At 35.7% G+C, this 13611-nt stretch overlaps 1 protein-coding gene across 5 annotated transcripts in view; it reads left to right on the top strand.

Moving 5' to 3' along the window:
• Nucleotides 1-13611, top strand: part of rgs19 (regulator of G protein signaling 19) — a 51622-nt gene that overhangs the window by 8605 nt on the left and 29406 nt on the right. Inside the window, exons 2-3 of one of the 5 annotated variants that reach the window (XM_051096769.1) lie at nt 3150-3298; nt 5807-5917. The exons of 2 other annotated variants lie outside the window; for them this stretch is intronic. In XM_051096769.1, the coding sequence (XP_050952726.1) occupies nt 5903-5917 (15 nt within the window). In that variant the 5' untranslated portion in view covers nt 3150-3298; nt 5807-5902. The remainder of the gene's footprint in view (nt 1-3149; nt 3299-5806; nt 5918-13611) is intronic. 2 more of the 5 variants (XM_051096771.1, XM_051096770.1) reach the window with 2 other exon arrangements.

Consider the following 13611-nt stretch of genomic DNA (forward strand, 5'->3'; position numbering starts at 1 on the left):
ACAATAAACAGGCTTCTTCTTATGACCAAAGTGTCATAATGTGGCGCTTACACATTGTTTGTAATGTTCCAAGCTGCCTGAAGTCATGATTACTTTACATGAGAAATATATTGAAATTTAAGTCGTTACTCACTGAAAATCCCTCTCTGTTTTAGCTCATGCATTCATGAGATTTGTAATATAAGTTAACATATGATTCCTGAACAAACTGTTTGAGTTGATCATTTCAGTGAATCAGTTGAATGAATCTGAAACAGTTTCTCACTAACTCACTGACTTGATTCATTTAAAGTGATTCACAGATTAACAGCTGACTGTGGGAGATAATAAGCTTTGTGCCTTGTTACTTTTGATGTGAAAAAAGTTTCAGAGTTCAAATTCTGTCTATTTTATTACAGTATTCAAACAACAAATGTTGTTTTGGCACTGTTTAATGTTGAGTTACAGATCGCTGTAGTGCCTCAGTTTAAGAGAAGAAACAGCAGGCGCACATGAACTGATTGTCTGCTCCGCCTTAATACCAAATTCAGCATTAAATAAACATGAACAAACATCTGAAGGTGTGTTTAAAGAAAGAGTACAACTTACTGAAATCCATATCCTGTCTCATGAAAAACGTCAGTATAACAGCTTGTAAAGTATATGTCACATAACGTCACATTTACCTAAAGGGTAGCATTTTGTTAAATATATGTGCCATATAAATTCATTATAAAATGTTTAATTTATGTTTAAATAAATTATGACAGCCACCATTTAAATATTTATATTTCAATAAACTAATTGGAGTAGTTATAATTATGTAATTTTAGCTTTATTATTATAAAAGCTTCATTGAGTGTAATTTAGGAATTTGTATACAAATCAGTTAATTTTAACTTTAAATATTATAGTAATGTATGCTTTAAAATATGGTGGGTTAAAAACAACCCAACTTGGGTTATTTGGCAACCCAGCGCTGAGTAAATGTTGGACAAAACACATGCTGGGTTATTTCAACACTCATGACCAATTCATACGTATTTTACTAGGTGGCTAATTCGTACAATTTCGTATGACCTCACTCATACGAATTTGTACGTTTTCAATGACGGGTAGGTTTAGGGGTGGGGTTAGGTGTAGGGCATTCATACAAATTCATATGTATTGTGCAACATGTAAAATAGCTAAAATCGTATCAATTTCTACGAGTGAGGTTGTACGAATTCATACAAATTAGCCACCTTGTAAAATACGTATGAATTGCTTTAAGATCGGGCTGGTTATTTTGACCCAGCTGGTTGGGTTAAATGTTTTTACCCTACATTATGGGCTATTTTATTTAAGTCAGCTGTTGTTTCAGAATTATAATATTGCTGGCTTTAATTACTACACTGTAAAAAATAAAAAACAGAATTTGTTGAGTCAGCTTAAAATAATTTGTTACCCTGCTGCCTTAAAATTTTAAGTTCAGGCAACTAAAATAAGTTTATACAACTTGAAATGTTAAGTTGTACTAAGTAACAACTTAGATATTTGTGTTTGCTAAACTTAACAGATGGGTAAGTAACCCAGCTGCCTTAAAATGTTAAGTTGATTCAACTCAAATATCTAAGTTGTCACTTAGTATAATTTAAAATTTCAAGTCGAATAAACTTTTTTTGAGTTGACTGAACTTATTGTTTTTTACAGTGTAGAGGCAACAGCAATACTCAAAAGAACTTATGGACAAAATACAAGACAAATTTGGGTGAATACAGCATAATTTACAATGTTATATACATTTGAACTCATTTAACAAGCATTTCAGATATAAAAAATGTAACATTTAAAATTAGCATTTCAAATGTACTCAACCGTTCTCTGTAATAGCTTTTTACTGTAATAGCACTAATTTTCATCCCGGTGTGTTGCAAAAAACTGAGCTGGCGATGGGATGCTGTTCGCCGGTGTAACTGTAAACGTCAAACCACGGCCTCATGTTTCAAACGCAGCTGAAAGATGCCGTGACTGGCTCCAAAACCTGTCCATAAAGAAACAGTACTGACGTTAAAGAACATATTTCCAAATCAAATTAAATTAAACTCAGTAACTAATAAAATGTATTTATTTTATTTTAACCATTTATTTTAAGCAAGGCAAAAGACGTTTCTATCATGCGAAGTGACGCAGCTGACTGACATCTTTGCATAAAATAATACATTTTACAGCACAGAAAAGACTTTATAAATGAAATAAAATACATACAAACCTTTATTTCGCTGAAGAAGTGCACCAAATCAGCAGCGCTGAGAACCGCTCTCTCCTGTAGAGGACTCAAAAAGTCAGCGCTGTGACTGACTGTCACTCAGCACCTGGGTTGTTTCGTCAGAGACAGGCTCAACCCAGCGGTTGGGTAGAAAAAAATAACCCAGCATTAAAAATGACCCAGCAACTTAGTTACAATAAACTACCCAGCCCCATTTGGGTGTGTTTGATCAGGGTTGGAGCTGAACTCTGCAGGAATGAAGATCTCCAGGAACAGGGTTGAGCACCCCTGTTTTACAGCATTATTTGAGAGATCTGATATGTTTCCAAAATAATCAATACCAAATAGAATTCTGAAATTTGTGCCAAAACCCAGCCCTATTAGTTCTCAGATAATGATAACTTCAGCTCTTTTACTATTCTGTTGTATGTCTTCATACGATAGATTCATGGGTGGAGTTGAATGAACCACTTTTGAGGGTGCATTAGTGTTGTTTTTGAAACTTGAAAGCTCTGTTCTCTGTTCTATGTAAATGCATTGAAAAGAGCAAGCAGCGCAGTCTTAAAAATATCTTTATGTTCCACAAAGGAAGGAAAGTCATACAGGTGTGGAACAACATAAATGATCACAGACTATTCACAATTTTTAGCTCTTTGCTACTGAAAACTAGTTTGGTTATGCATTTTTCACATCTCCAAATGCCATTTCATAATATATACATAACTGAAACATCACATTGTGTCCGTAGACAGCCTGGCTAAACAGAGACCTCTCCCTACTACTTTGTGCCCTCATGTTTTTGCCTTCCGTCTCTGTTTTTTCTTACGCATGTCCTCGCCAATGTCCGCTTTTCTTCCCCAGTCTTCTGTTGACCGTTTCCTCTTTTCATGTGTAGCTCCCCTTCCTCCTCTCTCCTTCACAGAGTCAAAAGGGAAGTAGGAGATTTTGGCCATAGCAGACTCAGCAGTGCCTTTAGTTCCCTACGTAGTCACAAACCCCTCTCCAGAAGACCTAGTAGAGGTTAGCTGACAGTCCAGAGATATTTATCTACCCCACAAAACCTGCAGCCATGTAAGTATCAGTCTACCTAATCTACTGCGCTATTAAAAGCTCATTGTTTTAACGAGAGTATTGAGGGAAGTAACATATTTGTTCTCCTTATAATAGCAGTAGTGGTTGTAGAAGTACTATTACATGAATGTTAATTAAATATGATAAGTATTAATATAACTACAATGTTCGGGCATTTTTAAGATGCCAGCTGCTCATTGGGTCATGGACTGATTGACCTTTTAGCTCACATCTGTGTATTTGAGGGTGGCATAAGATCGTGGCAGCTGGCTGAACATCTGGGGCTGATTTGATCATGATTCGTGGGCGATTCTTGGCAGATCTTTAGTTTATGTTTTAGACAAGTTTAGACAAGTGATGCATGGTGATTTAGTAATGCTTGATATTGGTTAAGCACTAGACTTTTATGTTCAGCCGAGTAGATTTGATTTTGTGTCATTTGTATGATATTTTCTGTACATGCGTAGGATTAGGTGTTATATTTTATTCAGTGTGAATGAAAACAAGGCTAATGTGTACACTGATGTAAATAGATCAGCCAAAAAAACATTCAAAATATGTTGAGAGCTTTTTTAGATATGGAAACTCCAGAAAACGTTGGTAGTGAAAATCAGATGTGACCTATGACATTAAGATACAACCTGTACTTCATTCCCAGAATTCCCACGGTCCTGGACAACCTGGAAACACCAGAGAGTTTTTTAAAAAAGTGTAATTTCCATGCCTGGAAATGTCATGGAAATTAATAGAATCATTAAAAAGTCATTGAAAAGTCATGGAAATGTCTTTAGTCATTATATATTTTTTCTAATTATGTTGAGTTCTTCCATCTTTGTGAGTGCAGTCTCTATAGTATGATTTTAACATTCCTCATTTAGTCAATCATAGACATAAAAGTAATTGAAAAATCATGGAAGTTCACTGGCCAGAAAATGTGAGAACACTCCAAGCCCTTATTTATTCAAATTAAGCTATGGAAAGCTTTGAGATGATTTGTATACTTTGTCTTTCCACAATGAATGTGTGGAAGCTATATGAAGTGAAGAAATCAGAACATTTTTTATGTTTATTATAATTATATTACAGTGTCGTTTAAAAGTTTGGAGTCAGTATAGTGTCATTCCATGTCTAAACCAAATTACAAAAATTTCCCTAGCTCAAATTTTTGATTTTGCTAATATTTTTTCTGAAGAAAGATACACATGAATAGTGATGAAAGCTAAAATATTAAATGTCATTGATGAACATTCACTGAGTAATCCACTACTTTGTAGCGGCAGGTCAAAATGGCAATTTTCACCTGAAATTCAGAGTCAAGTTACAGGGGGGGTAAAAATGACTTCGAAAAGATGCCAGCGTCATAATGTTATTTTTACACAGAGATTAGCAGTTATATTAGTAAAATCTGTTGACTTTAGCAATCTTTGTTGCATTAAGTGCCAATGGTGACCAACAAAATTAGCAAAATATTAGCAAAATCAAAAGCCAGGGGCCCTCTGGTTGATTTGACACGGAATGATCCTATAGTGTTTTTTTATAAAGAAATAAATACTTTTATTCAGCAAGGACACATTCAATTGATCATAAGTGACAGTAAAGACATTTATAATGTAAAAACGTTCTAGTGAACGTTTTATTCATTAAAGAATCCTCAAAACAAGTATCAGAGTTCCCACAGAAATATTAAGCAGCACAGCTGTTTTAAACATTGCTATTAATAAGAAATGTTTCTTGAGCAGCAAGTCAGCATATAACAATGATTTCTGAAGGATCATGTGACTTGAGACTAAAGTAATGATGCTGAAAATTCAGCTTTGCATTACTAAATTTCATTTTAAAACTTAATTTCAAATTGTAATAATATTTCACAATAGCACTGTTTTTACTTTATTTGATTAAATAAATTCAGCTTTAGTGAGCATAAGAGCTTTCAAAACCATCTGAAAATCTTACCAACTCCAAACTTTTGAATGGTGTAGTGTAAATGTGAAGGAGGGGTTTGGACCAATGAGAGGCAAGTCTAACCTTGTTGCATTATTGCATCATGTTTGGTTAGGACACAGTGTGAAATATTTTTGTAAGTTTGAGTGTTTTGTAAGGTGATTTTTTTTTTATTTTTTTTTTTCCATGATTCATGCATTTACATTGTAAAATTCCTGTGATGGACTGGCCATCCGTCCAGGGTGTTGAAATAATTTTGTTGAAAATGTTTTATTTTATTTTCTCCCTCCCGTAATAATTATTAACGTTTCACATTCTTGCTACCGTTTGCTCAGTTTAGTAGATGATTAAACTTAACATGCCTGACTAAATGAGCCTAATTCATAAAACACAAATTTAATAATTTAATTGTGAGCATTTGCTTAATGTGACTAATATGAAGTCTGTTTCTCTTTTTCTCCCTCACCGTTCTCTCTCTCTATTTGTGTGTCTGTGTGTGTCTTACTGTTGCCCCGTTCGTGTGTTCCTGTGCATTCCGGCCTGTGCTATATGTGTTTGTGTGTGAAGGAGAGGTCCGCGGCCTGCGGGGGGATGACATGCATGTGTCCAGGCATTTAACATCATTGAGGATTTTAAGACTAGTAGGCTGCCCTCCGCCAAGCCATGATGGACATTCTGGTAACTGGCCTTTTTCTCTCATTGCTGTTTGTGTTTGCAGTGTTTTTGTGGTGGTTCATTTGCGTGTTCGTGGATTGAAGAGTGTTTTGATGTGCTTTGTTTAATTTGGTACCTGTGATGTACGAAGCATTTGGGTTCCCCAAAAGAACCTTTAAAGGGATAGTTCACCCATAAATGAAAATTACCACATGATTTATTCACCCTCAAGCCATCCTGGGTGTATATGACTTTCTTCTTTCAGACGAATGGAATTGGAGTTGGCTCTTCCTAGCTTAATAATGGCGGTGAATGGGTGTTGAGATTTTGAAGTCCAATAAAGTGCATCCATCCATCATAAAAAATACTCCACATGACTCCAAGGGCTTAATAATGGCCTCCTGAAGTGTATAGATGTGTTTGTGTAAGAAACTAAAAAAATATTGATATTTAAAACTTATTTTAAGTTATATATAAAACCATAATCTCTAGTTTCGGCTAACTGTCATACGCGTGTTCACAAGAGAGTGGTGTTCTAGTAGATGACGTCGGACGTAAGCTCCGGTGAAAAGTGACAAACGCGGAAGCGCTGTGGAGAGAGCAAAACAAAACACCGGTCACGAATTAGAAGTACAAAACAAGGATTTGTAAAAAAAAAAAAAAAAAAAAAACATGTCAGATAATTTCAATATAAGCCAAGAGGAGACAGGTTTTCCTTTGCTGTAAACAAAACTTGTTTCTCGCGAAACTAGCATATTCTCACTGGAGCTTACGATACTCCTACTTCCTACGTCATCCACTGGAACGCCACTCTCTTGTGAACGCACGTATGACAGTTAGCCAAAGCTAGAGATTATGGTTTATAAAGTTGTAAATATGGATATTTTTCTTACACAAATGCATTGATTTGCTTCAGAAGGCTTTTATTAACCCCTGAGAGTCATGTGGAGTACTTTTTATGATGGATGGATGCACTTTATTGGACTTAAAAATCTCAACACCCATTCACCGCCATTATAAAGCTTGGAAGACCCTGGACATTTTTTAATATAACTCCAACTGTATTCGTCTGAAAAAATAAAGTCATATACACCTAGGATGGCTTGAGGGTGAGAAAATCATAGGGTAATTTTAATTTTTTTGGATGAACTATCCCTTTAAATGAACTTTTCTTAAAAAAAAAAATTCTTATTAAAGAACATTTTAATAAGCTTAAGAACCTTTTTCCACTGCTACTTTTAGAATTGAATTAGAACATCTATAATGCACAAAGGTATAGTTTACACACAAAAAAAGAAAATTCTGTCTTTATTTATTCACTCTCATGTTGTTTTTAAATCTGTGATTTTCTTTCGTTGGTGGAAATTGGAATATATTTTGACAAAATACAATGGTAGACAATGGTCACCAGAATTCTCCAAAATATATCTTTCTGTGTTCTGCAGAACAAAGAACACAATACAAGATAGCAACAACATGAGGGAGAATAAATGATGACAGAATTTTCATTTTGGGGGAAATATTCTTTTAAATGTTTTGGATAATTTGATAAAGCTGCCGATAAGAGCGAAGCAATGTCTACTTCCCTTCACCAAGTTTAACTCCCATTTCAGAGATTTTCCCCACAAAATCTGAAATGTGAAAGAAAATTTGAAACATGTCTGCAGTCTGGTCTTGTTTAAACCCATATATCAGCAAACCTCCTGATGTTTAGCATTATTTGTGTTTTATTTTCTCTGACAAAGCTTTTTGTGTTTAATACTTGGGAGACGTATTCTGGTTGATGCTGGAGTTCTTTGCAGCACGCAAACTCCTCCTTTCCTCTTGTATCCTCAACGTTGTTCTCTTCAACTCACCTCTCACTTTGTTATCCTCTCCTTATTCATCTTCTTTCGTTCCTATTCCACACACACACAAACCTCCCATAAAAGCCTAAATTAAGCTAATTACAATTACTACATCCCTAAAGACATTTTAATTCAAACTCTAGACAGTTTTCATCTCTTTCTGAAGACGTTTTGCTGTATTTCTGACATTTTCAGAAATGTGTCACTTCTCAAATCACACAAACACACATTTCTTTGGCTAGTCTCGGTCTGTCAGCGCTCACCGGACAGATGAGATGGATGGAGAACAAGAGATCCAGAGATCTTCATCAAGCGACAAGACTGCTGGAAAGCTGGAAAGACAGCAAGAGAGACAGAAAGGAGAAGTCAGCAAAGGGAGGGAGTGATAAGTCACATGATTCATGGCCAGTCTGCCATGGCATCTGGATAAAGTTAGAGGAAAGCAAGATTTAGATCTAAAAACAGACAAGCAGACAGATATTCATTCTGTTTGTGTGTGTGTAGGGGAGTTTTCCTCTTGTCTTTAACAGCACAGAGCAGCTTACTCACATCTCCAGCAGTTTATTTAGTTGCACGTCTTTCTGCAGAGCTCCTCCCACCTCCATAGACTAAAGTTCGACTTGTACATTTATATATAAAGCCGAACTTCAGTGCACATTCTCTTTCTCCCTCCCCCTCTTTTGGGTTAAGTTTCTTGCCCTCAGGAGATCCCTGAGTTTCTCACGCTTGATGCCAGGTTGGGGGTGCTCAGTGCTAGTGCTCTCAAGCCTGTTGGTTTTGATACTTCTTTTAGAAAACAAGCGGCTGTGTCTTTTTGAAAAGGGATGGAGGTGGTGTAGCCTAGTGGATCTGGGCTGCTTTCCAAAAAGCTCCAGGTTCCAGTCTTACAAGGATTGATTCTCGGTCACCGTGTTGGTTTGCTGTAGTGATCATGCGTGGACGTTGTAGGCTATGTTTGGAATAGAATGCTGGTATGTGCAGTATACACTGTATACTGAGACTTTTTCCTAGTAGAATCAAGGGGTCATGGTTTAGGTAGTTAGTGTGACCCTGTTATCCTCTGGAGCTAGATGCCATTGCTGTGAACAAATGAGTTCACCTAGGGATTCCAGCACACCTCCTCCAGCATATCTGATTTATGACAAATGCCAGATTAATTGCTGTGCAAATATGGCCAATAATGACTTTTAAATTGTTACATATAATGTTAAAAATCAAAGCTATAGATTGTGAAATGAATTATTTCCTGTTGTAAGGTGAGGTTTACCACTGTACAGCAAAATTCCACAGGAGAAATGCAGTCGTCTCAATAGGAATCTGTGTGATCTGGAATTTCTCATGAGGGATGTGTGAGGTGAAGGAATTTCCCAGATGAATTTTGCATCAGATTTATGTTTGTTCAAATTTGAACACAAGAATTCACCACATTGACCAATATAAAGCTTCTAGTTTGGAAATGACCTCTAAGTTCTTGAACTTTATGAATCGCTTTAATATCAGACAGTGCACCCGCAAATATTTACTACTGTGATAACATCTTTATGGATCTTTTTAAACAGTAGTATGCTAATTTAATGCCATGCGAAATTGCCTTAAAGTGTCCCTTTTATGGATTATAAAAGGTTCATATTTTGGTTTTGGGAGTCCCCAACAACAAGTTGACATGCATGCAAGGTCAAAAAACACTTTTATTGTCTTATTTATTTTTGCCTTATTTGCGACTCCCAAACGGTTTGTTAAAACAAATAATTTGTCCAAACCACTCCTTTGCATGAAACTAATCTGCGGTGATTGGTCCGATGACCCAGTCTTTTGTCATTGGTTTAACGTTACTGCGTGCAGCGAATTTCAAACACGGAACGCCCATCACCGTTACTCTAGCCCACAACTCGGTGGTAAACAACAACACCCAAACAGCCATAGTATATGCATCAACCCAAATGCAGAAACGTATTGATAAAGCACTGCAGTACTTAGGATACAGCGTCTTCTCAACATGACGTAAACCACATGGAAATTTGACTGTGTTTGTGGGCAGCCAAGTTGTTCGCAGCATAGAACGTGGGCGGACATTACGCAAATATGCTACTTTGTGACGTATAACTGTAACAGGATAAGGTTTGAATTCCTGACGACTCGTTCAGGCGATTGTGAACCAACTCTTTTTTTTTCGATAGACAGTAACTTTATTTGTCGTGCACTGTCAGCTTCACAACTTTGCAGATAGTTTATGTTCACATACAGCTACATGACACACTGCATGAAAGGTCATATTTGAAAAGGCCTAATAGGAGCACTTTAATATGCAGTTATGCAGTTACCCATTGTAAAATCTATATGGGAAAATCCTTGTTCCTCATGCGAAATTCCAGGTTATCGGGACTTGCTGGATTTCGAATGCCAAAATTTGCAATAAATGTGACTGCACCTTTATATCTTGCAACTCAATATGGAGATGTTACAAGTTAAAACTAATGGTTCATTTATTCATTGGTTCACTGGAAAATCAAGTGAGATTCTGAGATTGTGTAAAAAGTGTTCACATCCTCATAGAATTCATAATTACAAATCGTAAACTCACAATTTTCGGAAAGTTTTTAGAACATGTCCTCCGCAACATCATGCAGAAACACTCGAAATGGCCCTGACTTTAACAGTAACATGTATATAAGCAAAAGTTAAACTATGGTAGTCTACAATTGACAATTGTTAATGTCTTAAAAGGATCAGCCAAAAATTAAAATTACTCCATGATTTACTTACCCTCAAATCATCCTACACTGTAAAAAATAAAAAACACAATTTGTTGAGTCAGCTTAAAATAATTTGTTACCCTGTTGCCTTAAAATTTTAAGTTCAGTCAACTCAAATAAGTTTAGTCAACTTGAAATGTTAAGTTGTGCTAAGTAACAGTTTAGATATTTGTGTTTGCTAAACTTAACAGATGGGTAAGTAACCCAGCTGCCTTAAAATTTTAAGTTGATTCAACTCAAATATCTAAGTTGTCACTTAGTATAATTTAACATTTCAAGTTGAATAACTTAAAATTTTAAGGCAGCCAGGTTACAAAATATTTTAAGTTGACTCAACAATTTTTTTTTTTTTTTACAGTGTAGGTGTATATGACATATATGATACAATTGGAATTATATAAAAAAACGTCCTGGCTCTTCAACGCTTAATATTGGCAGTGAATGGGTGTAAGATTTTGAAGTGCAATAAAGTGCATCCATCCATCATAAAAATTACCCCACATGGAAAGCTGGAGATTACAGTTTATAAAGTGGTACATTTTGATATTTTTCTCACACAAACCCATCGCTTCACTTCAGAAGGCTTTTATTAATCCTCTGGAGTCATGTGGAGCACTTTTTTTATGATGAATTGATGCACTTTGTTGACTTCAAAATCTCAACAGCCATTCACTGCCATTACAGATTGGAAGAGCCAAGAAAGTCATATACACCTATGGCTTGAGGGTGAGTAAACCATGAGGTAATTTTCATTTTTGGCTGAACTATTCCTTTAATAATGCAAGGATAATCTAAAAATAAACAAAAGACACAATACAGTTTAATGCAGCTAGCACAGACTTGTATAACTAAAGACTACTAAAAAAAGCTAAATAAACTTTAACATTTTATCAATAACAGCTTTGTCTGTTGATTATTCCAGCTCAGAATAGAACATCTAGGATGTCATCTAGTAATTACAGTAATTGCGACATGGCATGAACTCATGTTAAAGCTTCTGTTGTATTCTATTCAAAGAAATCTTTATTAGCAGTAATGTGCGTGCTAGCAGCTAAACGTGAATGACACTCCAAGACTTTTTAAGATTTGGCTTCATACTGAAAAGCAAACTGATGTCACCCAGGTTGCCCAATCAATAGCTGGCTGAGTTTGCAGCGTGAGCGTTTCTGCTCAGCCTCATGCGGTAACCTCCAAACAAATGTGAGAGTTCAGTCATGTGACAGAGTAAAAGAGAAGCTACAAATACAGCTCTGTGTTGCTTTAAATGGCTGTAATGTGTGTTTGCAGTGATTTAAGACCAAAACGTAGCCAGTTCTTGGTGGGCCGCTGCTCTGCTGTGGTTGCTCTTTAATAAAACCACTTCCTCTTCTCATTGTTTCTCTGAGGCAGCTCCCTCTATTTTGAACTCTTACTTTCATAGACCACTAATGCTTTTCTGATCCTTTGACTGGGTTTTCTACATCTTAAGTCCTTGTTTTTGCTCTTAACAAAGAAATGTGGAATGGTTTACTTCTAATGTCGCCGGCTAAATTGAATTTCAACTCTCTTCTGATCACATATAAAAGCACAGATATAAGACACCCTAAAGCTTCAGGACTAGTAGAGTTAATTATCACATAGCATAAAAATGATCATGGGTTGGCATGTGAGGAGATCATCCAATATTGATGTGGAAAGAAGCTGACAGCACTGTTTCTCAATTCCCATTTGAGTTTCCCAGCAGGAAGTTGAAACACTGTTAGTGTTGTTTTTAAATTGTTGGATCGGGGAAAGGCCTTAGAGAACACTTCTTAACCTAATAAAAATTAATTTCTTTCTTTAGTCGCAAACTTGTAACTGTAACAGTTACAGCTGGCATTTGCCCTGTTTTCTCCAGGGGTCATGACCTTTTGATCCCCCATAAGCTGCCTATCAGAGGGGCTGTTGTATTGACTCACAGAGGAAGCTGATATATGTTACGGACTGCAACCACGGGCACAGGACGCTTCTGCTTTTTAATGGCAGTTCTTGAGGCGGCACATGGTAGCTCAGAAGTCACCCGTGTGTCATACGTCAATGTTATTGCCAAACACTGGTATGACAGAAACCTTAGCTTCTCGTCATGTAAACTTGAGTAAACTGCGGAAACATTTTTGTTTTTCCGATGCTCTTCTGATATACTTACTCAGTACGATTTTCTGATATACACTGCCCACCAAAACTTTGGAAACACCCTAGAAAAGTGGAGTTTTGGACAATATTGGCCATTTTAATTTGTGATAATTTTGCACTGGTAAGGGACAACACAAACTACGAAAACATATTTTATTACATAAACAGTTTATACATAAAAAAACTTAAATTTTCGATTCATCAAAATATCCATCATTAGCAGCTATTACAGCTCTGCATAATCTGGGCCTAAATTCATTGTATTCTAAACTTAATTGGCAATCAGTTGTTGAAGCTATTAAGGTGTGCTGACCAAAAATCTTTTAAAAACCTGGGCCAAGTTTAAATCAGTAACCAGGCATCACAGCTGGCAAAGGGGCATGTCTGTGTATATTGTATATTATATATATATATATATATATATATATATTATATATTGTACATGTATATATTGCCATTATTATGTAATCAAAATGAAAATTATTGCTGGTCTTCAATGATAATGTCAAGTTACTTTAATGTATTTGCACCAAAAAATGATAAGGATTTATGCTGATATCATCCAAAACCACACTTTGCCAAGGGTGTTTCCAAACTTTTGGAGGGCAGTGTATGTGTTACTCAGTAAGTTTTTAAGTTTTTTGTTGTTGTTGTTTGAAAGAAATGGATTTGTTAAGTCAGCAAGGATGCATTCATTTGATCAGAAGTGCCAGAAGTGACCACAAAAATATTTATAATAAAAGATTTATAATAATGTTGTAGTAACTGATTATAATAAGAAATATTTCTAGAGCAGCAAATCAGCATATTAGAATGGTTTCTGAAGGGTCATGTGACTGGCGTAATGATGCTGAAAATTCAGCTTTACATCACAGAAATAAATTTTACAATATATTAATACAGAAATCAGTTATTTTAAATTGTAATAATTTTTCACAATATTAGTTTTTTCCATTTTTAATCAAAT

The sequence above is a fragment of the Labeo rohita genome, chromosome 23 (assembly GCF_022985175.1).
Source record: "Labeo rohita strain BAU-BD-2019 chromosome 23, IGBB_LRoh.1.0, whole genome shotgun sequence".
NCBI classification, from domain to species: domain Eukaryota; kingdom Metazoa; phylum Chordata; class Actinopteri; order Cypriniformes; family Cyprinidae; genus Labeo; species Labeo rohita.